This window comes from Haemaphysalis longicornis, unplaced genomic scaffold (genome assembly GCF_048455015.1).
Source record: "Haemaphysalis longicornis isolate Haplotype H1 unplaced genomic scaffold, Haemaphysalis longicornis Haplotype H1 scaffold_9, whole genome shotgun sequence".
Taxonomy (NCBI): domain Eukaryota; kingdom Metazoa; phylum Arthropoda; class Arachnida; order Ixodida; family Ixodidae; genus Haemaphysalis; species Haemaphysalis longicornis.
In genome coordinates, this window is record NW_027526460.1 from 88,446,087 (window position 1) to 88,472,071 (window position 25,985).

Below are 25,985 nucleotides of genomic sequence, written 5' to 3' on the forward strand. Positions count from 1 at the left end.
TAGGCAAATAGACCACACAATGCGAGTCACGTTTGTGCAATTGATCAGACATACGCTTCGCATCCGTTGAGACGCCTTCTGTGAATTCTTTTGCCCTGTTGCTCATTGAGGATAATCGCATTTATACAAACGGAAGTTACAGATTAAAAGTATTACCGGTGTCTTGCCATGCAGGCTGCTTCCCGGGGCATACCAGCGTGGAAGTACGGCTTTTTCTTCTCCATGATGAAACTCATGATGCTACCGGGAGCTGTCATAGCCGAGAAACTGGTGAGTGCAGGACTCCGGTGTCAGAGAGTTCTAGCAGTCCGTCCGTTCCGTCGTGTACGTTGTTACCGGGTTGACCGGGACCCGTCTGGGCACTTGGGCATTCGTCGTTGTAGGGGGATTAGTTCCGCGGGCCTGCCTTCGCCATGTTCGCGCCTCCTCATCCTTCCTCCTCGCTCTTCCGCGCGCGCAGGCGCAAACGGGTCCCGGTCAACCCGGTTACAACATACACAACGGAACGGACGGACTGCTAAAACTCTATTGATATTGCACGTGGTGAAATGCGAAAATTGCGAAGTATCTGTGGCGAACGTAGGGTCCTAGTATTTATTTTTGGCGTAATTTCTGCATGGATGATATTTGTGTGACCTTATCCATGCATCGACAAGGGAGCGAGAATTCTTCGACTATTGTATGTTTTTATAAATATTCCGTAAGTATTGCCTACAGATTCAGCAACTATAAGCAAATGCTTTATGCACCAGAGGGCAGAGGAAGAAAAGCTGTGACGTCCGTAGAAAGGAATGTTATATGTGAATAATAAATATAAAGGAGTAGTGGCCCGAAATTTCGCTGAGATAGCTATGTGAAATGCTTCCTTTTTATCAGGTTATATCTCCCAGCAAGTTTCAACAGTACCCGTTCTGTATAACAAATTCCCCCGCATTTCCCCGAGGGGGAGAATGTGAAAGTGCGAATGCACGGTTGTCGGCCCGCTTGCGGCGCTTGCGCTCGGCCCCCGCAGCCCACCGCCTCGCCGCCTTCTCTTCCATCTGGTTTGTAGTATCACGTGTACACCACGCAGTTATCAAGCCGCTATAACGCCGCTGAGTCGCCAACGCACGCCGCTGACGACATAGTTTGAATGCGTTAAAGATATAAGGCGCGTTCTGACACCGATATCAGCGTCGCGTCCGTGGCTTATTCGGTAGAGCGTCGGGCTGCGGCCCGAAAGTCCTCGGATCGAAACTTGGCACCGGATGCTGTTTCTTTATTAAATATAGAGGAGCACTGCGGACGCCGACGCCGCCGCCGCCGGCGGTGGATGGTTTAGGGTCGCTTATAAAGTGCATTCGCACTTAATATTTCAAACCCATTTTAATCTTTGCCCGCACGAGAATAGTCCAGAGCAGGCCAGCATGACATCATCTGCTACTTGCCCCAAACTACCGACGTCGGGGCTCCCGTGACGTAGTCGACGCGCTGGTTGCGGTTGGCGCGCGCTGCTACGCCGTGCGTATCACGCCATGGTTTTGAGACTGACGTCATGCTGCCCGGGCGCGCGGGTATGCTGAAGACCGATGCCGATCGGGGCGCACGCCTGCGTGCGTCCAGATTGGAACGATGCTTCAAGAATGGTAACGTCAGGTGCTACGTCCTGTCATGGCGGCCTCTCGGCGTTCGTTTTGTCGAAACCGAAACTGACACGAATATACGACGCTGTTAATGATGGTTTACGCCGCGATCGACCATCTAATGTGCCATTCTATGATTAGTGGGCTAATAGGCACCCATAGCAGCGAAAAAAAAACATATCACGAAAATTTCAGTACGCCTTTAAGCTGAAAGCGTTTATACTTGATTCTGGCACATACAGGCAGGTTTTTCGGGAGCCTCGCCGGAAAAGTAGTCATGGAATTCTTGGGGCACAGCTTTAAAAAAAAATAATGTTTTGAGAAAAGCGGTCATGTGAGGTATTTGAACATAGGTAATAGCCTTGTCAACAGCCTTGACTTAAGCAAAACATATTTACGCCTTCGTCTCTGTTGGCTCTCTATTGTCCCAGTACGATAATTGACTTGGCAGGCTTTTTCAGACACTTGTACGTGCTGTTTGACCTTGTTTCAGTTCTACCTTGCACCACGTACCTCCTCGTACCATTGTATGATAAGAACTTGCGTATGAAGCACTGATAATCAATCGTCCTCTCCATTGTTTTATTTTTCTGCGTTACAGATCTCCGGCGTATCTCTCAAGGCGGGATACCTGGGCGGGCAACTAGCTACAGTACTGTTTTGTGTTTCGTTCGGGTAAGACTTTATCCGAGCTCGGTGCGACTTGCGCATTGCGGTTGCATCAATAACTTCGGGAACGATAACTGTTGATAATGTGCGATATTTGGCATTAGATGCAATTTTAGTGGATAGCGACCTGGAAACTGTTTTGCGTCTTCACTCGGAGGTTTAGCCAATTCATAGTACTCTCTACAGCAAGGCCATGTCCGGGCGGCTGCCCGAGATATCAGTTATCATGGCACAAAACCTAAAACTTAGAAACAGAGGCTAATAGTAAAGGAAGATTGTTAGAAAAGAGGCAGTGCCAACACTCAAGGGGACGGTGCGTTACTTACAGAGAGTACGGTGTCTCATATTTTGTCAATAAATAGACATTTAGTGTACAGTATTCTTAATATAGTAGAGACAGAAATACTAAGAGATAAAAGGTACAACCACGATGACGATATGCAGAGAACAAGTGTATAAGTGATAAGTAATGAAGTTTAATAAGCACGTACCCTCTGGCCCTTTGGTGGCCAGAGTTTATTATTGCTTATTAAACTTATTAAACCTTATTGCTTAATAAACCTTATTAAAAAGAAAAAAAACCTTATTAAAAAGAAAAAGAACTACAGACGCACTTCAGCTATTGCGATTTTGTGATGTAAGAATGTGCGAGCATGCCTTCCCCTTGACCTATGTTGCCGATTTTAGTGTTGCTGAGTATGTGGTGTATCGAAACGCAGAACTCGATTTGTCTGTTAGCTTCACTGCAACATACAGGGTATTGTGGAAAAATATGGGTCTTTTAAATTTTTATACCGAAATACTTCTCCATGAATTCTCTTGTTTTACAGAGCGCTACGAGAAAACGCGACAAAGGTCGCATTTTGTCTAACACCCATTAAAGTAGAGGAAAGCTGACTTAACAAAGACCAAGCTTTACACTCAACCTTTTGGAAGTCGGCGTCGCTCTTTATACAGATGCCTGTCTTCTTGCACTAGCCATTAATTGGTGAGGCTTCAGTCGCGGGTTCGATTCCCGGCCGCGGCGGCCGCTTTTCTGATGGAGGCGAAAAGCAAAAACGCCCGTGTGTACGAGATTTCGGCGCACGTTAAAGATCCCCAGGTGGTCAAAATTAATCCGGAGCCCTCCACTACGGCGCGTCTCATCGCCTGCGTTGCGTCGGCGCGTTAAACCCCACAATCAATCAATCAATTGGTGAGGCTTCAGTTAAAAGCTTTGATATACGGTTATGCATAGCTACCGGAAAATGCTTTTTGCTTTTGTCTGTGACAAGAACACAGCAGGGTGCCTACAGCCTAGGTAACCATTTGAATAACAGGCGATGCTGTTTGACTGGCTGCAACGAAAGATCTGTCTGTAGATATGTCCAGAGATTTCACCCAGTCTCGTATTTTCCCTGTGGCGGCTGAGTCTAGAAAGCATTGAAGGCTGGTGAGGTGTTATGCTCGCGCACAGGAGCTGGCAGCTTCCACCAATATTGGTTCCACCTGATTCAATCTAGTTCCACCAGGCTGCGTGTTATCTGATGAGTTTCTTACGTGACTAGTTTGCATGTTCTCGAGGAGGGTTTCATCCTAGAATAGAACATATGTCTGGCTCCGAGGAAAAAAATTGTTCGTGTATATTTGTTCGTGGGTTCGGATCCCTCTCGGCGGGCATTTTTTCACCACTTTCTTTGTGACTCAAAAAATTCATCTGTTTCTATGAACCACCACAACCTCCCCTTTGCTTTCCGAGGTTCCCCGCCGGTAGCGTAGTGGTTATTGCACCAGACCGGTATTCTGGAGGTCGTGGGTTTGGATCCCACCCGGCGGGCATTTTTTCACCACTTTCTTTCTGGCTCAAAAAATTCTTAATCTGTTTCTATGAACCACAACAACCACCCCTTTGCTTTCCGAGGTTTTCTTCACTGCCAACCCTTATTTTCTGTGTTATTTCCACCGAGCCCCTCACTTCCCATTTTCTGATTCACTACATGCTTAGCGAGGGCCTCTGTTTTGGCAGTCTTGGTGCCAAAGGTAGCTTAAGACGGTTTAACGCTGGTCGACCACTCTCGAAATGTCGTAGACATTCGAGTCACGGCCCGGGGGTTAAAAAGAAGGTCATCTTCACCCCGAGTAGTCCGAGTGGCGCTGGCTACCACTCCCAAGTGCAGGAAACAAAAAAATACCTTAACATATATACCCGAGAAAGTGGTGGGGAAACAGCCCCGCCGGTAGCGTAGTGGGTATCGCACCAGAGCGGTATTCTGGAGGTCGTGGCTTGTGTGAAGGTACTCGGTGTGAAAGGGACCTTCTTTATATATATATATATATATATATATATATATATATATATATATATATATATATATAAATATATATATATATATATATATATATATATATAAATGGACGTCTACATCACTACGCATAGTCATGATCTTCACTAACCAAGAGGTGACTCACTGCTCAGTAACGTGACAACTTGTAATGACAGCTGAAACAAGATACCGCTCACAAAAGGCAGTGACAAGTGATTCTCATGCTTACGTGAAAATGGTATAACGGGTGCATGTGCAGTTTCTTCTTCTTCTAAGGCAGTGACAGATAAGTAGGACACATTATCGTTCTTCCTGGCGAATGGAGAAACGTCCCCTCACCTTCAGGGAAATTGTGCTGTGTCACTCACTAATGTGATGAACAGATGTAGGTGCCTAAAGGGTAGGTGGTGCATGAGTGAGCCTTTGATTGTCTACAAATGCACCTGTCATCCCCTTGCGTCTTGCCAGTTTGGTCTGAATAGTAACACCATCTTTTTTTGCATGTCTTTGTATTTCTCTACGCAGGTTTCTGTACTGGGTGAAGGGAGCCGGTCACCTGATGGCCTTTTCGCTGGTTTTGGCGGCAGTTGGCGGCTGCGCTAACACAGTGTACAGTGTCTGCCTCTACACGCTTCTCACTTCCAGATTTGGAGACAATGGTGGAATGTTTATAGTAAGTCCCCTTCGGGTTGTCCTCTCGAGTTTGAAAGTTGCCACCTTCGGAGGCACTTGTAAAAAGAAGTTATGTGTCTCTGTGTCTGCAGGTGCATCTGTGTATGTGTCTTTGTCATTGCTAGGCAGTTGGTCATCTTCGTGCACCTCTTTTCACCCTCTCATGCCTTAAAGGAGCCATGAAGAGAAAATGCAAGTTGGTTTTATTCGAAAGATTTCGTGTTTTATAGTGCCCCCAGCGCTTGTCCGGATAAAAACGATGCTTTATTCAGTGAGAAATTAAACAATTTAAGTTAAAATTTTGATTTTCCCGCTAAATCGTTTGTCTTCGGGGTCTGCAATGACATCACAGGAACCGACCGCTCTGCAGCCTAGAGCCCCTTCATTCACGCATCCGCCGTACAGGGTAGAGACACGTATACGCTGGCGCCGCAATTTTGGGTTGCTCGCTCGCCGCCAAAGCAAGTCATTGTGTCAAAAACGCGCTAAAATTATCGCCGCAACGCGGTTTACTGAAGACGTTTGAATCATATTGTCTGTTTCGCGTTGCTAGGTCTCGTGGGAAACGAAAAGAATAACGCGTTGAGCCCGTTGGCCCAATTGCGGCGGCACGGGACCGTTCAAAGGTTGTCTCCACCCTGTACAGCGGTGTTGGTTTGTTCCCGCGTTTATTTACGTTACCCGAACCTAGATGGCGCCACCATACCGTGGCAAGCGTTTGGTTTGTTTTTGCCCGCATTTAAACTTGGCTTGTTTTTGTTCTGGGAGAAAATATTCGTTCCCTGAAACAGTGCTCGCTCGACAAATGGGGTCACGTAAGACACCGTTGCTTGCGTCAATCGGCCAGTGTCGTCTGAGACAACCCCAAGCCCCGTAGTGCTGTGCAGCTAAACCAAGCATGCTGTGCGCAGTACGAACAGCAGAACGCATCAGTACTTCTATGTTCACATGTGCTTTCATAACTTCCACTGTTTGTCCCATCATTCTTATTGCTTTGTAAAGAATGTGCCCTAAATTTAAGCGCAAATCGCTCGTTCGTCTAGTTTGTAAGCTCTACCTAATTTGCGTCTGCTTCTGCCAGCCTCCGCCAATCGCAGAGTTTAGCTCATGTGACATCATAGGTTCTGTTGCGGGAAATGAGCTGGTGGGTCGCATGACCATTCCCGTTTTTCCTAATTATGTAGCTTATTTGAGCGAAGTCTACGTTAAAAGTGGTGTCAGTATGATTCTAACGAGACAATCTTTTGAATGAACCAAACTTGTGTTTTCTCTTCATGGCGCCTTTAAGAAGAAGAGAGATGGCGTGCCCCTGTCCTTCATGGGAGGTGGCTCGGTGATCCGCACTTTATTCTGCTTTGTGAATTAGCGTTATGTTAATATTCCGAGGTGGTGGTATGTTTTGGGTTCTGAGAATCTCTTCCCATAATTTCGCAACATTTGCATTCGCATCTCACCATCACAAACCAAACCAGCAGGAGATGAAAGAATGTGTTCCTTTGTCTCATGCTGATTTTCGTCTCATCTGCCTTAGTGCCTTTTCCACTTCATATTTAGTTACTGCTCAACCCTCACCTACCAAGTTAGTACTTTGAGGAGCGCTCTCTTACGGAGCATTACTAGCACACATTTCCTTATATCGAAGCCTGCTATTTGGAAATATTGCTTAGATATGAAGTTGTAAAAATAGCCGTGAAAATTTCGAGTAAAAGTGCAAGCACGTTGCACAGATCTCTGGAAGTTGGAATAGCCCATAAATTCGAAATTTTGAGCATCTATCTGCAACCCATAAAGATGCTCACCTGGACGGAAGCATTGCTGGTTAACGCAGTTGGGTAAATTAGCTGAGCAGTGCGATTTTAAGCCATCGTAGTTGTTAGCGCCATTTAATAGCAAGTCATACCTAATAAATTTGATACAACCGGCATCCACAAAAACAGAATAACTGGTGTGCAGTCTTTATTTTTGATGACAAATGCCTTTTCAGACTCTAGTAATCTATTTCAGCCATGGTGCACAAAGCTTCTCAGGTCGTCTAGTTTAGAACCAAAAACGTTTTTGTAGATGTTCTCAGTTTCTTCCTAAATAGCCACAAATAACGTTTACTAACTATAACATATTCTTTCCTTTTAAGGGACTCATGGAGTGCCTCTGGGGTGCAGGCACTCTAATCGGATCATCCATTGGTGGAGCTCTTATTGACGTAAGGAAATAATTTTTTCTGAAGCTTCTCCAGAATTGGCAGAGGGGTTGCAGCCTAAAGAGCAGCAAAAGTGACGCAGTAAAGCAATTGGACTTCGGGAAATGCGTGCATTTGCGCTTGGCATTTAAGGGTGTAACTTTTAAACCTTTGATAGTATCTTTAAAGCAGTTTTGATTTAGTGATTGCGAGGTTTAATGCGCCGATGCTTTAAAGCACTTTTAATCTACAGGGCCAATACTGAGGTTCTAGTCTTGCTGTCGCTGCTATGTTTCACCAATCTGCGCATTCAGCTGCTAACGAATATTTTGTCAGATCGCTTCAGCTCACACTCAGTCAAAAACAAACAGCCAACCACCTATTCATCCCTAACAGCGCTTCCGAGAAAATATAAAAAAAACCCTATCTTTAAGAGCTCGCACGGGAGATGTGAGTGTTGTAGAGTTGTTGCACTAATGTGCATTCATATTAGAACCAGATAATTCTTCATACTTGTTGAAGTGAACAAGTGATAACTATTTGTTGCAGCTTTGGGCCTTTCCCCTTCCTTTCTTCGTCATCGGCGGGTTGCTCATCCTGTCGTTGCCCAGCATGGCTTTCATTAATCCTGGCAGATCTCCACGTGCACGTACGTAATCCATTTCTTCACACAGTAACCGATCGCCGCAGTTGGTGTTCAGAAATCAGTCGAGGGGCCGTTTGATTCGCGAGCCGGCCCATGTAACAAAATTGGCTCTGCCCGGCATTTGCTCTCCCTAGCAGCAAAATAGTTTCCGAGCACAAGCGGTGGTGTGTCTATATATATATATATATATATATATATATATATATATATAAATAAAGGTTGGCAGTCAAGAAAACCTCGGAGAGCAAAGGGGAGGATGTGGCAGGTAACTGAAACAGATAAAGAATTTGGAAAGAAAGAAAGTGGAGAAAAAATGCCTGCCAGCAGGGATCCGAACCCATGACCTCCAGAATACCGGTCCCGTGCGATAACCACTACGCTACCGGCGGGGCGATTTTCCCCTCCAGTTTCTAGGGTATTTATGTCAATGTAATGTTTTTCCTGTGCTTGGGGGTGGTAGCCAGCGCCGCTCCGACTTCTCGGGGTGAAGGGGACCCTCTTTTCAACCCCCGGGCCGTGACTCGAGTGTCTACGACATGTAGACACTCGATTCAATATATATATATATATATATATATATATATATATATATATATATATATATATATATATATATATATATATATATATATATATATATATATATATATATATATATATATTCTAAACCTTCCTTGGGCTGCAATGTGTAGCTCATACATTCAGGGGTTCTTACTCCAAATATTTTCTGAGGTGACTGGCCTGATGTTCGGTCTAACGTTACACAGTTTCATGCTTCGGTGCATGGGGAGGACTGTTCACATGTAGTTGAACAAGTAGACGCAGCAGGGCTGGCAGTATACTTGAAGGTGCCGGGACAGATTTTTCCCATTGCCACAGCATTGTGAAGGATGAAGATATCAGCGCTCGAAACTGGCCAATAGAGCTGATATTGCTTGTGGGATGTCACACGAGAACTGAACCAATGCTCAGGCACTGACGAACACCAGAAAGTGGGGGGAACTGTTTGAACCCATTACTCTATGTTTCACTGCCGGGTAATTAGTGACCACGTAATATACGGACTTGATGCATGTCTTGAATAGTTTCTGAAGGCATGATAGATGCAAAAAAAGACAAAAGTCTTTTAGGAGGACCTGTTAATTTTTTAAAGTAGATGTCTCCATGGCTTACCGCTATGTATTCTCACTTCATGTAATTAATTTTTGTGCTGGATGCCACTACTTAGTATCCAGTCTAGGTTGAACTAACAAGAACCCGTTGTACTTTCAAGCAGCATAAATTTATGGCTACTGTTTGTGGACGTGCTCAAGGTTGTTTTCGATTTCTCCACAGATAGCACATCAAGCCAAAGCCCGCCTCCTGTGATACATTGCGAAGAAAAGAAGTACTCGCACCTTCTCTTTGATCCCATATTTGTAATAGATCTAGTCACCGTCATGCTGAGCTGGGCCATGACAAGTTTCAATGAGCCAACTTTGGAGCCCTTCTTGCGCCGGGTAAGGAAAACAGTCAACGTGATTTTGTGGGACGCATGACAGCTCTGTCTAGAAGAAAATAACTCTTCAGAAAGGAAATGCTGAATTGAAATATTTTAATTCGTTTCTTTGGTGTATTAGTTGTAAGGAAAATAAAACTTAACTGTTACTGTTCTTGGGAAGACGGCTGTGATATGAAATATTCTGACTGAACGCCTATTTTTTCTCAACTACTGAATTTTTTAGCCTGAGAGCGCCGGGTGCCCCACGTCGTAAAATTGTGTCTGGAATGTGAGAAGCCCGCCAATAAGTGTCTTAGAGCCAATGAACGCCGTTCGACCAAAAAAGACCATTTCCTAGGCAATGCATTCTGTTGGAGCGTGACAGCTCTCAATCCCAGTCACAGAGTGAAAGAATGCCGCACGAGCAAGAAAAGCATTGCTATATGAATGCCCAGGATGACTGTGGAATGCTGAAGACAGGCGAACTCCAAGAGTGTCGTCTTGCTCGCCGCTGCCCCACTACTCGGCACTGCATGAAACTACTTTGGAGCAACATAAAGCAGCTGTAGCAGTGACCACGCTAGGCGCACTGGCTGCTGTAAGTTCCAAGGAACAGCATGGTTCCTGCACAGGGTGTGCATATAACTGTATAAAGAGGAGGGTAGGATATACAGGATGTCCCAGCTATAATGCACCAAGATTTTTAAAAAGGACAATGGCATTACTCCAACGAAACCTAGCGCATAATGTTTCCAGTACAGTGGAGTGGCCCATAATTTTTTCGTTAATGAGGCTAATCAATTGTGCTTAACTATCTGACTCAAGAAGTACTTTCCTAATCATTAAAGTGGCAATGAGACACTCGTAGGTACCCACGAGAGGAAACTAACTGCGTTATTCTCAACGACGTAGTAACTGCGTACTCGGTTTATTCTGACTGATAAAGAAACCCGGCGAAATATGAAAAATACCACGTGACGCGCTCCCGCAAGTATCGTAAAGCAATGCCCTCGAACAGGCTGCGTCTGAATTAGCCAGAATAAAATAAAAAAAGAAAGAAGAAATTGCAACCGAGTTTGTGCCTTATCTCCCACACGCGCCCCGCGAAACTTGCGTATGCTGCTCTCATGCATACACTTTTCAAGGTGATGCGCAGTCTTTTCGGACGTATTACGGGCAGAGCAGTTTCTTTCAATCAGCTTATTTGAAGGCGATGGTTTATGAGGTGAGCGGGAACGCAGCCACATCGTATTTTTCATATTTTGCGGGGATTCTTTACGACTCAGAATAAATGAGTACACAATTAGTTCTTCGCTGAAAATACAGCAGTTAGATTCCTATCGTGAGTACCTACGAGTGTCTCACTGGCACTTGAATGATTAGGGCAGTACTTCTCGAATTAGATAATTAATTATGATTAATTGAATCTCAATTACGAGAAAATTACTGACCGCTACTCAACTGTACTGGAAACATTATGCGCTAGGCTTTGTTCAAGTAACGCCGCTGGCCTTTTTTAAAATCTTGGTGCTGGCTGGGACACCCTATATACTAGTTGGGTTGCTACATACTTGCATATGTTGACCCTGAAGGGGTGGCTAACGAACGAATTATGCAGCAAAGAAAAAAATGCTTTGCTAGGCTGCAGATTATGCCTGCAAAATTCAGACAGAGCACAGCCACAGATCGTTTGTAGTCAACACTCCCAGTACTTGCAGTGTAATTTGGTGATTGGTTCATTGGTTGCGTGGTTCATGCCCCAGAAGCATGTGTACCACCGTGCAGTGCAGTAACGAACACCCGAATTTCTAAAAGGTTCTCCAATGTGCTATTACGGCATGTGCTGCGCCATGCATGTATAACGTTTGCACAATAAGAGCTGACGGTTTGGCATGCACAGCACTGCTAGAGCATAAGCATAATGTTTTGCTGTGAGCTGTGTCATTATCAACTGGTACCCGTAGCTTGAAGTATGACCAGTAAGTGAGCGTTTTTTCCAGTGAGTGCTGGTTCAGGATGTTAGACCTGAAGTTGTGACATCAGGGCTAATATCCTATGTTTAGGCCTAACGTTAGGTAACATTAAAGTTGAGCTTTAGGACATGGCAGTCCATGTCATGCTCATTGTGCATCAAGGTGACGGTACATGTTAACAGCGTCATACCGCGAAGGGTGACGTTAAGCCTAACCTTTCATCATTGTGGCCATTTTTGGCCCCTTTGTCTACTGCGAATCAACGTTTGCGCAAGCGAGCTCGGAAACATACTGAGTCCTCATCAAGTGAACACTTTCCTACATCTGCAAAGTCGGCCGACGTAGGCTAATACTAGTGCTTTTGCACTAAACCGGATGACTAAGAACAACCAATTGTTGATTGATTGATTGTAGGGTTTAACGCGCCGACGCAACGCAGGCGATGAGGCGCGCCGTAGTGGAGGGCTCCGGATTAATTTTGACCACCTGGGGATCTTTAACGTGCGCCGAAATCTCGAACACACGGGCGTGTTTGCTTTTCGCCTCCATCGAAAAGCGGCCGCCGCGGCCGGGAATCGAACCCGCAACCTTGTGCTCAGCAGCACAACGCCTTAGCCACTGAGCCGCCGCGGCGGGTAGAACAACCAATTGTGCTTCCTCTGCTCGAGTGCTGCCACCCACATTTACCTCAGTCGAACGACTTCCAATTTTTTTGCTTGTCTAGACATTTATATTCTCATGACTAAGTGCGATTCACAAAAAAATTCACGGAAAAATCCTGGCCCTGGACAAATGTCATAAAGAAAGGCCCCGAGCAAATAGCTACAATAAAAGATGGACTGAAAAGCAAGTGAAAAAAAATGGCCCCGGAATTTTCTGCCGAATTAGAGCGCAGGCGCTTTTCGTTTGTCGCGTTTTTTAGTGGAGGATGTAATGTCATCCTGCACTCCATCACTGAAGCAAGTGAGCTTTGAATTTGTAATGTGCTGCTGCATCTAGACTGTGCGGTGAAGGTGTTCATAATAAAATCGAGGCCGTAAATTGAAACATCATGCATATGGAACACGAGAGAAAGAATCCGTGTCAAGAAAAGTTAATATCCACACCCTCATTTATATCGCTGTGTTTCTGTAGGGGCCATTTTTGTTCGGTTGCCACGCTGGGCTTTCTTAAGGCCACCTTTCCAGGTCAATTTTCTTCGACAAGGTTAAGCATGCTTACAGCGGTCTTACTGCAAGAAAACCTCCTCTTATTCCAAGCAAGAGTGTCATAACCAAGATCAGCTTGTATTAGGGGAATGAAACGTCATTTGTTGCCAACTGAAACTATAATGAGCAAATGCCACGTTGTTGTCGTGCTTTTATTGGGAACCACCACATAATGGATTTCTTACGGGAAGGCACCCATGAGGGCTTATTAACACTGCTGGAATATTTTAAGCAGGAATAGTTGGGAGCGGTTTGATTGCATGGGACGATTGCTTCTTAGTAGTGAGAGTGGCACCACAAGCATTAAAAATTGCGCCCACCTCCCCGCGAGGGGAACCCTGTGTAGATGCGACGCATCGTGGGGTTCACTTGGTGTTTCCGTTGGATTGATTCTGTAATCGCGTGAAACGTGTCGGGAACGCGTATGATTATTATGTTTTATGATTATTATTATGTTTTAGTGGCCAATCTTGGTCAATCTCTCTAAGTGGTATGCTTGGGGCTTCGCTGTCGCAACGACCTTTACTCCATCATTGTTGCTGTAAGTGGGAGCTTCTTTTCTTTTATTGCAAGTGTTAATCATTGCCCCATCATGCGTTGTATCAGTAGCATCTTGACGTAGTTTGAATGAGTCATGGATATAAGGCGCGTTCGTAGCATTTGATTCTGTCTCGGTTTTGTGGCGCAGTGGGAAGAGCACCATGTACCTCGCGTTCCGCCCACAGGGTCGTGGGATCGAAACCGGGCGCCGCTAACTATTACTTTTTTTATAGTGTAGGGGGAGGGGTGTGGACGGACAACAACGCCTTATGGAGGGACAAGGCGAGTGAATGAGATGCAGTCGCATCTAAAAGTTTAAAATAAATATTTGTGGCATCACTGTAACCACAACAATCGCTCTATCAAGTCGCTAACAGACCGCATGTTTTCTATTTTCAGTTTAAAATGTCCAGTACGGAAGTAGGAACCGTGTTCACTGTACAGTTTGTTGGATACTCAATAGGTGCACTACTAGCAGGAATCTTTGCAAAGTTCAAGGTGAGAACATGACATTTTGGTGCACAGCTGGTGTACCCAATTAATGCTCTAATAGTGATGCATATGCTTCTTACAAAAATATTTAATTAGTCTAAAACATCTTCTTTAATATTAGAACATCTAACGTTTAATTAGCACTCCTGAGTGCAAGTTAAGTGAGTACAGGCGAGCATAATTTAGCAAGAGTATGTCAAGTGTGAGTGCGAGTTATTTATAAGGAGGTTTTTGGTCATGAGTTTAAGTGTACATCGGGAACAAAAAATAGTGAGTCTTTTATTTAAAAATTGGTAGCCTTTTTCGGTTCACCTGAAGCACCGTTCTTTGTTTAAGAAGCATTGTCCAGTCTCTGGCAATGCTCAAATTTGGCACCCATTCTCAGCCAGGACAGCCTTGCTGCTTCGTGATTTACGACACCGGTGTGGCTTCTGGCGAAACTCGAGGCGGCATTAGGTCTCTGTCAACTTACGCGAAGAAATGAAAATGTGCCGAACGACGTATACTTGCCTGTGCTTGTTTTTACTTTTCTCACAGTTTTCAGCCATAGCAGCTCTCTGCCTTTCCCGCCCTATTTCTAAATTCTTACAGATGGAACCATTCATGAACTTCTTTGCACTGTTCGTGTCCACGGTCTCGTACTGCATTGTTGGCCCCTTACCATTCATACCAATTGAACCGTAAGATTCTCATTGCATCATTTCAAAGGTGATGTCATTGATCCATAGTGACATAAACAAAAAGAATCAAGCGAGGCCCAATATCGCTCCTGCTGATGTGGTGTGAGAGATGAGTTAGATACTGTAGTGAAATAACGTTGGATTGCTTCTCTTGAAGACGGCGGATTCTGTTCCTCAACGTAGGATACGGATAAACTGAGTGGATGTGTGCTATCATGTGCATGTTTGCTTACGTGTTCATACAACTACTGGACGTCCCTTGGCTGTCTAGCGTACGTCCATTCCAGCTGTAGTGGATGTCCGTAGGACGTCCGTTTCATAGCCGGTGAACATACCACGCGTGTCTGTGGGACGTCCGGATTTAACACTTCCGTACGTCCATTGGGACTTCCGAAGTCGGATGTATTTTGGATGTTTCTTAAAAATTTGCAGAATCACAAGTGTTTCATTAAGGAGAAGCTATAGTTCCTACAACGAATACTACACTGCACAACACTAATGAACTACTGGGGAGACAAGTATACATGAAAATGGTAAACTTGCTTCACACATTCTGGTAGTGGTTTTCAATTCTTATATACCCTTCCCCAAAGAGATTATAGTTGTAGTCAGCGAGGTGCTTCAAAATGTTTAATAATTAGGCTTAATTTTAAAATTATACTGATGAAATATGACATATACAGGTGAGGCTGTTGATGTGCAAAATCTTTTTAATTGAAACTCAGAGTAGCCTTTCCGTTGTTGCTTTTATGTTTATTTTGCGCCATTATTTGATGCTTCGTGGTAACTTTGCACGTCCACTGGAGGATGTCCCTCAGACATGCGGAAATGTACATCCTTTGTGCATACGCTGCTGGATGTGGACTGTACGTGCACAAATGTACATTCAGACATGGACGTACAGTGGTCGTCCAAACTTGGCATTGGATGCTCGGCTGTTTCTCGGACGTTCCACGGACGTCCGTGGTTGCTTGGCGTACTCTTTCATCACCATTCTTCGTTCTTAACTGGTGGTTATTCTAATAAGAAATTGTTATAAAATAATTTTTCAACTCGTATTCTTCATATTTGCTTTTCCTGTAGCCAGGCGTAACCTGAATTTTAAAAACAACACAAAATAAAGTTGCAGCATATTCTACACGTACGAACTATTGTTTGCATAATTATTTGGCTGGGGACGTTCATTAGTTGCCCTCCCTCAAGGTTTACCTTCTCAAACAAGCGTCATATTCTGCCTTTGAGGTTTATATGCCTGAGGAACACCTGTGACACCTCTTTCTTTGGGGCTCCATATTTAAGTAACAGAGAAGAGCTTTCGTATCACACCCATTAAGAAATACAGACACCATAATCTCGACTTGAACCCTTGGCTAACCGTTTATTACACCCAAAAGTTCAAACTACTCTCAATATGTTGCAAATTACTTTCAATGAAAGCAATCTTGCTTTCATTGGTGGCATGCGTTCACATCGTCAGGCGGATGGCCTGGTAATGTGACTTCGTTCTTGAATCGCTGGCATGCCAGCAAGCTGTCACCAGTGCCCATACAAGCAGGAATGCCTTTAAGAGGGCGTGTACCTGCCAGTAATAACTCCTTGTACAGAAAACTGTGCATAATCACTGAAACCCACTGTGGCATTTTCAGCAGAATGTCTGTTGTTGAACCAGTACTGCCTTTGGTAACTTCTACTTTGGCTAGATGTGGCGTGTTGTTCCACTGTTTTGTTAGGGGCCTTACAGTGTATGGTCCAGGTTGGAGATTTTTTTGTAGAGCATTCTGTAGTGAATTGTGAGACTGGTGACCGCTGCGAATATTTTAAAGAATCGTTTGAAGCCCCAACCAAAATGGAACACGGGCACATTTAAGTCGGCACCCTAGTGCAGGTACACTTCTGAGAGCACCCCTCATATTCGGAGATGTCGTGGTCAGAGCACAGAATGCAGCATCTTGTACTTGATGCAAGGCAACAGCTGTCACTGTGTTTCTTGGAATAGTGGCCTTAAGGTGAGCTGTCACCTGGCTTGAATTGCTGGTACACCAGGATGCTCTCGCACCTGCAAGCGGACGTGCCAGTGAGTGCCAGCATGAGCACATGGCACACACTCGTGCAGAGCGTGCCAGCAATACCCTCTTGTCTCGACGGTTATCGCCATTTGAAATAATCGCTCTTCAATGTGGAAGCCCTCATTGAGCGGAAAAGTCGCGGCCTCCGAAAAGAGGCACATAGAGATTGAGATGCCTTGTGGCTGCACAACTTGTGCCTCAGAAATAAAATACAACACAAGGAAAATGTACGCATTGTCTACAAAATGCCTGAGCGTGCACAGGTTTCATCATGTGTCCTGCCAAGCGCAGCAGCATAGCACTCAATCACAAGTGATGCCACTGCAAACAAAAGACCACAGCGGGAGGAGGGATGCGGGTATGTGTTCGACTGGTATTATGGCCCGTTGCCTCACTCAACAGCGCAGCAGTCACCAGGATCCAGTACCCTGCGCGCGTCACACAGCCTCTCTCTTTGTTGGTGCTGCGAACGCTGCTTGTCTTGTGTTCGAATGAAGTATGCTTCATAGCGGGTTTGAAGAGCACTATCTCTAGTCGTGACATCTAAAATGGGAACGTGTTAGTGTACGGTAGTGCTGTAAATATTTGGAAGTCTTTGTGCTGAAGTAGGCTGCACTGAAGCAAGAAAGGCTCCTGGACTAGGAGCGCTAGGACAAAGTATGCTTGTGCAGAATCCAGGTGGACATTTCTGAACAACCGATTTGGTTACATTTGCTATTTCTCCGATCAAAAGATAATTGCCGCCATTCTGCAGTAAACCAGATGCAGCATAAAATAACAATGAGTAGCCAGTATGCCGATATCTAGATCAAGGCTACTGCGTCCATGTTACACCTTTCTGGCAGCGTGCAATCTTATAATGGACAAGTGTTTTGAAATGTAATTTAGGGTCATTACTGATTAAAGCCGTGATAAAATATATATAGTGCATTCGATTAGCTTTTTGAAAACCAGGAGTGCTACTTTTCGGATATTTTCACATTTCTTCATTTATTTAGTGCGCTATTCATTACATTACTAATGCTATTTATTGTATTGCAAATACACCGTAGTAGAGAAGTTATGGCCACTTAATTTATTAACATAACTTGTAATGTCGCGAATATAATTTCTTGAAATAAATTTAATCTGCTTGAATGTCTTGATTTTCAGGAACCTTTTCTTGGTGTACACATCGCAGGTGCTAATGGGTGTTGGCTTGTCAACCACGTACGTTAGCCCCTACATGCACGCCGTGAGGCATGCCGTGTAAGTAATCCCTTAACGACTTTCAAATAAGCATGGAATGTAACCTGATAACTACCGTGATTATCGAGAGGTTGTCTCTAATGTACGTGTACTGTGCCCCACCTTTTTAACTAAATACGTCCCGGCACCACTTGATTTTTGCCATGTTGCAACTGCGCAAGGTTCACTTGTGAAAAACTGTCGGCTAAGTGAAAAGTACTGAAGCAAAATTGTTATTCTATTCACTGTAGAGTCCATATACATTCGTTGCTTAAAAGATGGAGGTGGCACCCTGGCGTGCCACACGATGTCTGTCATCAGCAAATATTGCGAAACTTTGGAAGTTCAAGCTTGTATAACAATAAGCGGTTAACGATGTAACCTTCATTACCTAGTCTTGGTTTGAGTATTTTTTTGTGCATTTTTGCCACTAAAGCGCGGAGCAGTGCTAGAACACCACCACGATCCTCCCATGTGCAGGTGCGGGATGTGCTTAAATCAAGTGTCCTCTTTCATCCCCGCGTTACAAACGTTTGTTCTCCCCCATTCGCCACTTAATCACAGGCTTGATGACGGTTTCTACCATGAGACACGGGGAGAATTACTTCCATTCAATTACAGGGCTGCACGTGCAAACGTGCATGTACTAAGAAAGTTTAGTGATATTGTGTTGGCATAAAAAGATACCGTGATCATTGAGCTCGTTTTTTTTTTCAGCGAAAGTGCCGGATATCCCGACAACGAAAAAACACACGGCGTTGTCACAAGTGCTACCTACCAGTTTATGGTGTTTGGGTAAGTGGCATAAATTCTATTCTGTTCTGAGCAACACGCGTAAAGGTAAAATGAACTCTGCAGTGGAAAATGCAAGTTTATCTTCGTGAGTACGCATATTACAGAGCTCATAATACAGATACACTATCCTTGAGACTAGCATTTCTTTCTTAAAGCAGAAAATGCTCCAAAACCTAAATTGTAAATTAAGCAACTGTCCACGCTACTAGTTGTGATGGTGAAAATAGCGAGGATGACGAGGATGGAGGAAAATAGGCGACGAGGATGACGAGAGGATGACGAGGAGGAAAATAGCGAGGATGGTGAATAGCGGGGACTAGATGTTTGTGTGAACAATAAGATATTACCACCTGCAAATGCACAATGAATGTACTGGCACAATGCCTTGAAAACATTTGTAATTACGCAGACTGCACAAAATGTTCACTTCATGTAAACACCACACGCTTTCACCTTTGTTTTAGTTTTGATTTTTTGCACACAAATACAGAGGAAAATATCAAAGGTGAACGAAAACTGCCATTACTTCTTACTGCCGGTGATCCTTTCCGCAGGCTTGCGCTAGTCTGAACTCATTACCTCAGATAGCTAGGCAACGAAACCAGTCGTCGGTTTTACCATTAGAAAACAGTTATGAACTGGTTTCTTTTCCTTCCACAGTACCTCCACAATGCAGACTGAATCAATATTTTGCAACGTTTTTTATCAGAACAAAGGAAGCAAGGTGGGAGGCAGAGACACCACCTTTAATAATTCATTTGTACACACAAAACACTGTTACCAGTTTAAGAAAAGCCGGAAAAGTATGAAATGATAAGTATGATATTTTAGTTCAATGAAAAGGCAACCAACCCTATCATGACACATCAAATGAGGCGAGTTTGAGTTCACTTGAAAATAATTTGTGGTGAGCGCCAGTCCATTTCTTCTCGAGGATTCGGGGCAGCTCTGATGTTCTTAAACCCTGGAAAATTCTCACATAAGCCTCCATTGCATACGTATACATGAGAAATCCAGGCATGTGCGCGCACACACGCACACATAGAGCACAATTAGCCTCCACTTTAGGACATGAAAGTGACAAGAATGTCACGAATTCCTTTTGTTACTTACCCAGCATTGTGGAGCTATCATGCTCACAATGCTGTCCATCATTCTTTTTTTGTGAGATTTGGTTTTGTTGCATTTATTTCAGGGCCGTTCTAACTTCTCCACTAGCAGGATATATCACCCAGAAGATCGGATTCCAGCGTTCCACAATGATTTTCGCTGCCATTTTAGCCTTTTGGGTAAGTTCATTAGGCTTGCTGTTTACACAAAATCATTACAAACAAATTTGCGTCATCATTATCTTACTACCACTGCGACGCAGTCTACCAGTTGAGCAAGGAATGCCTGTTCAACAACGAGGGATGAAGACAGGGTCGGTTCATAAAAAATATGCATTGCAATCACTACAATTTCTTGTGTTCCTTGCGGTGTCCGTACCCTGCATGTAATGCTTGCTTTTCCAAAAAAAAAGAATGCAGTAATTATGTGTTAATGCTTCCCCATGTTAGGTATTTACTCCACCACTTTTCAGACTTAGTTCGGATTTATCTGCACAAAGCGATGGCTGCGCTGTTACTTCACGCATCACAATGGCATTGAATTAGTGGGCTTGCACCGATCTTGCACTGTGACACTTGTTCCACTGGCGTCCCCAGAAGTGCACTAATGAATTTGGTGATACAACAAAAGTTTTTCGGCTGACAGGAAGTTTTTGCATTGCTTACGTTCCCCTAGGCCTCTCTCATAAACTACTTTCGGGAATCAAAATACCCTGGTCATTGGTGGCAGTAGCACTCACTTGAAATAAGGGCATTAAGTACCTCTGGCTTGTGTATGTAATAGCCGTAAATTGTGGTCATTTGACGTCATCCATGGGGCCAATGGGAAAGGTTTCGTTCTGACTTAATCGGGGTGGTAGTGATGATTCTCGAAACACCCACATGTTCCGTTATTAATCACCAAAAAAGCCTGAGTTACAGCATTAGAAGTGGTAGCGTCCGTTTGGTAACTCCTGCAGAAGAATTATGACCTGTTCATCAGTGTATCTATCAGTTCTGAACTAGCAAATAAAAACCATACGTATCGAGAAAACGAACTCCACCAGAGTAAATTTTGGTAATACAACATAAGTCTTCTTCATTGGCATAAATACTGTACTGGCTCGGGCATGCATCATACATGTGGGTAAGATATTTTTTTGAGGCTGAGTTACGTACCTTTGTTTCCTTTCCCATTAAATAGCCCATGCTACAGCTTTACAAACACACTTAGAAAAGCCCACCGAATGAGACCTACTCATCTGAGTGTCATCTCCGTAGGCTAGCTACCAGACTTTGACTGCACCTAAGTAACCACAGTGGTACTGTTGCCCCTTCCACTATCTTAAGCTTTGCATATGTAGAGCAACAAACATTCATGAAATTTAGTCAAGGCCCAAAAGCTGGACTGTGCTGTTGTATTGTTACCTCCAACAATTATGTGTCAGACTTAATAGACTCCGTGTCTCGGGCAGAAGTGGAAATTTCGAAATGAGCGGGGATGAAACAGCTGTGCCATTTGCACCATGGAGCGCCAAACTTGTTCACCTGCGCCATCCTGCACCAAACTGCCACTGTTAGGCCAAACGTGTTTATCAGTGCCGTTCTGTGCCGAAGCGTTTCGATTGAGCCGCAAGATACGACCGCCCTGATGCCCAGCACCCGAAAACTTGGAAGAAACATCGCATTTTCGGTTTCATCAAGGCGTTTATGGTTTCAGTTTCATCAAGGCTATGGATGGTTCTGGAAGTGGGTTTTGGCGTAGCCCTAAAGCCGCGGACACTACACGCCTCTCTGTATTCTCTTTGCATTTCTTTGTGTTGCATTTGCTCGGTTTCGTCTGCTGGTGCTGACCGCTGCGCTACAATCAATGGAAAATGACCTAAAGTAAAATAGTCTCATCGCAAATAGGTAGAATATTATTCACGTGCGAAAATTGTAGTTTATTGGAGGTGCACATCCATTTAGTCACAAATGGCGATCCTAGCTTTGCTGTCCGCACATTTCCGTAGGTACATGTATCGAACGAACAGGGTCTTGGATGCTTTGCACTCGCTTGTTAATTCGGTTTGTTGTTGTTGTGAGGTAATTACACATTTTCGTCTGTGAACTTTTGGGTTAGCTTTGTTACCAGAGTATGATCCAACATTAATCATGTCTTCTAACACGCTCTAGTTACGCAGTCTGAATGTACGTTCGTCGACTCTCGCAACCCCGTGACAGTCCAAGACAACGCTATGTTCAGCTTTACACGCACTGGAAGCACTGTTCGATAGAAAAAGGCTGCAAGCAAACACCTTGTTTTACGGAATGCCACTGTGTGTTTACATAAACACTACCGCTTCCCTGACACGAAGCAAGGCCTGTTATGTGATCTCTTTCGACTCCGTGCGTGAGGTTTGACTTTTGAACGGTAATAACGCGGTGTGCTCGCTGTGGGCGAAAATAAAAAAAAAATCCGCATTTCGTAAACCTCCATATATAGTACAAGAACTGCGTTTCTGGTTCAGAGTAGGTTCTAGTGCATGGTAGAACGCCTGATACAGTAGAAGGATAAAACGTAATAGGCAGGGTACTTGCACAGCGGTTTGTAGGGATCGGTAAGGAAGGCATCATAATGCTGTGAAATGGTGTTACATCTGCTCCAAATCACATTTCTGGCTGCTCAAAGCCTGCTACAAAAGGCCTTTCTGACTGCTCCAAGCCTGCTACAAAAGACAATTTTGCCTGCTGCCCGGACTGCTCCCAAATCCATGTACCCTGCTGCACCCCTCAATGAGCGAGTTTGTGGCACCCAGAACCAGTAAAATGGAAGCAGTGCTTCTAGAAGACATGCCATTGGGACATGTGTTAACACTGATAGTGGCTTGCCGAAAAAATTGTAAGGTTCTGCCTGCATATATGACTAGTTTTATGTGCTTTCTGTTTCAGACTGTTGTGACGGGCGTGGTTTGGGTGAAACTGGATTACGCGCCTTGTTCCAGGCCTCGGCAATTGGACGACACCACCGACAAGGACATTGTCACAGGAGTTGACAGAACGCATCTGTTATCATGACAGCATATGAGAAGCCCGAAACATTCATGTGTGTGTGTGTGTGTGTGCAGGTGTGTTAAGACGAACTTTCAAGAATCTGTCTTTGTGCTGCGCAAGTACCTCTACAAAAGCTGTGCATTCCCAAAATGATCGCCTTGTACACTATGGGTGCACACAACGAACCAAGCAACATCTGTGATTTATAGAGACAGCTTTTCAAAATGTGTTGTGTAGAATGACTTGGGTGTCCAGGAGATGACCTTAAGCTGAGCAGCAGGCCTGCTTTTTGGTGCAAGTTGCCTTTTAAAGGGAAAAAGGTTGTGAAGTGGTCTGGGTGTAATAAAGACCATGATGTCACATGGCCTGCGGGCTTTTGTGTTGATGCAATTTATCTTTAGCCAGAGCATCTATTTGGTCTGTGCAATGCTGTGGAGGGAGGAGAAATCCACGCAATAAATTTGAGTAAAGGAAAAGAAAAAATTGGGGCCAGCCACCTTAGTGAAGGTGGAAAACAAGCGAAGCTGTGGTTGATGTGCTGATCTGCTCGTTGTATAGGTCGTATTCATTGAAAAGTTTATCTGTCAGTTTCTTTGCTTGGCAACACTGGAAACGGCCACAGATATAGCCGCTGTGTCACGGACATGGCGCAGCTTGTCCCACTGCACCCGATCGCTGAATAAAAACAAAACACTGGTATACGTCGTCTGCTCTGTTTCCTTTGCGGATGCCCTAGCGTGTGCCACAGGCAGCTTCATTAGGAAAAGTGCTCTGCGCTCACAGTGGCCTCTGTCCTGTGCAGGGAGCGATGTAGATGTGATTGATTGATTGATTGCTAGTGGTATACAGGGTATACAGCTTTGCTTGAAGCACGAAACGTTGTAGCTTGAAGCGTCGAAAAACGAGTTTCCGGTGGGTTCTTTCAGTACGGGTTACGTTCTAGAGCGAGGCGTCAGCGAGTATCCCGGCATTTTAGTACCGTCACTACATCGACGATGACATGAGACGCGGACAGCCCGGGCCCCTAAGCGGCGTCGCCCCTAAAAGACGCAAAATTTTATGTTTTTGTTGAGTCGCCCAAACATCCATACTAAATCAGGTAGCCGTGGTTATACTTGTCAGCATCGTTCAGCAAAAAGAAAACATTAGGCATATTTGAGGCCAATAGGAAATATATAAGGAACGTTTGCAGTGTTCTTTGAAGTAAAAATACATTGCTGCTTTATTTTTGCTATACCAAATAAAAATATTCCTTGAAAGAAATGCACAAAGCAAATACAAAGGTCAAAAAGCGCTCGACATGACACAAACCCTGTTGACGGCATTCCAACAAGCCCAGCAGTAACGATAGGTTAAAGTAGATGACACGCGAGCATTGGAACGCGGTAAAATTGAATTGCCTTGAGCAAACCTCCACCGTGTTTATCATGGGAGGAGCGAGACAGGACCGGAAGACCGTGAAATGTGGGCGGGAGATTTAAGAGAGGTGTTTGCGTGACATGGGCGGCAGACGTCTATCATCCTTCGACAACATTTGCAGTAAAGTGAGCAGTTACGCGGTAAACGTTTTAATATTACTTTTAGCTTTTCGCTTAGCATAAAAATTTGACCCCGCAATTTTCGGGGGTTCGTGATTCCGCCCTTTAACCCTACTGTTTAAACGTAATATTAGTAGTTAGCCGCATTGTAATAATTACCACAACCAGAATTGAGCAAAACTATAGGTGGTATTCATTGCAAAGTTGAGCTGTCAATTTCTTCGCTTGGCAATACTGGAAACCGCCACGGACATGGCCGACACTGCACGGATATGGCGCGGCTTGTGCCACAACGCCCGCACGCCGAAGAGAAAAAAACCCCGGCGTGTGTCGTCTACTCCGTTTCAACCAGATTATAAACGGTGGTGTCAACAGAGATGCTATTAAAGGCGCCATGAAGAGAAAACACAAGTTTGGTTCATTCAAAAGATTGCCTTGTTAGAATCATACTGACACCACTTTTAACGTAAACTTCGATCAAATAAGCTACATAATTAGGAAAAAAGGAAATGACCATGCGACCCACCAGCTCATTTCCCGCAACAGAACAACCTATGATGTCATCCGAGCCAGTTTTGCGATTGGCGGAGGCCGGCAGAAGCAGACGCAAATTAGGTAGAGCTTACAAACTAGCCGAACGAGCGATTTGCGCTTAAATTTAGGGCACATTTATTACAAAGAAATAAGAATGATGGGACACACAGTGGGAGTTACGAAAGCACATGTAAACATAGAAGTACTGATGCGTACTGCTGTTCGTACTGCGCACAGCATGCTTGGTTTAGCTGCACAGCACTACGGGGTTTGGGGTTGTCTCAGACGACACTGGCCGATTGACGCAAGCAACGGTGTCTAACGTGACCACATTTGTCGAGCGAGCACTGTTTCAGGGAATGAACATTTTCTCCCAGAACAAAAACAAGCCAGGTTGAAATACGGGCATAAACAAACCAAGCGCTTGCCACGGTATGGTGGCGCCATCTAGGTTCGGGAAACGTAAAGAACCGTGGGAACAAACCACACCGCTGTACAGGGTGGAGACAACCTTTGAACGGTCCCGTGCCGCCGCGATTGGGCCAACGTGCTCAACGCGTTGTTCTTTTCGTTTCCCACGAGACCTAGCAACGCGAAACAGACAATATGATTCAAACTTCTTCAGTAAACCGCGTTGCGGCGATAATTTTAGCGTGGTTTTGACACAATGACTTGTTTCGGCGGCGAGCGAGCGACCAAAAATGGCGGCGCCAGCGTATACGTGTCTCTACCCTGTACGGCGGATGCGTGAATGCAGGTATTCTAGGCTGCAGAGCGGTCGGTTCCTCTGATGTCATTGCAGACCCCAAAAACAAACGATTTAGCGGGAAAATCAAAATGTTAATCTAAATTGTTTAATTTCTCAGTGAATAAAGCATCGTTTGTATCCGGACAAGCGTTGGGGGCACTATAAAACACGAAATCTTTCGAGTAAAACCAACTTGCATTTTCTCTTCATGGCTCCTTTAATCGCACTCATATTGGACTCGATACATTACTTTGCGTCCGGTGATATAGAGTTTGGAACGTCCAACACAAATCATGTCCTTAGCACAGACAAGTACCGCCATCCCGCGGAGCCCGACGTAACCAGTAACGGCGCACTCACATGGTTGCCTGCATGCGCGACTAGCCAGTGAAAACAAGCTATAAGTTTAGAGACAATCGGGACCCAAAATGAGAAGCAAAAAATCTCGGGCCATCTCCACAACGTGAAACCTGAGGAGGAGCGAACCATGCATTA

At 44.6% G+C, this 25,985-nt stretch overlaps 2 protein-coding genes across 7 annotated transcripts in view; both read left to right on the plus strand.

Annotated features, from left to right (window-relative positions):
• Window positions 1-25,985, plus strand: part of LOC144152366 (MFS-type transporter SLC18B1-like) — a 136,687-nt gene that overhangs the window by 60,731 nt on the left and 49,971 nt on the right. The gene's annotated exons all lie outside the window — the stretch shown is intronic.
• On the plus strand, window positions 169-23,369 carry LOC144152390 (MFS-type transporter SLC18B1-like). Its single transcript, XM_077683657.1, has 12 exons — window positions 169-270; window positions 2,224-2,297; window positions 5,120-5,267; window positions 7,398-7,466; window positions 7,992-8,091; window positions 9,424-9,587; window positions 13,689-13,787; window positions 14,373-14,461; window positions 17,680-17,775; window positions 18,472-18,549; window positions 19,745-19,838; window positions 22,569-23,369. Exons 1-12 carry the CDS (start codon window positions 169-171, stop codon window positions 22,692-22,694), a joined length of 1,239 nt encoding a protein of 412 aa, XP_077539783.1. The 3' UTR covers window positions 22,695-23,369.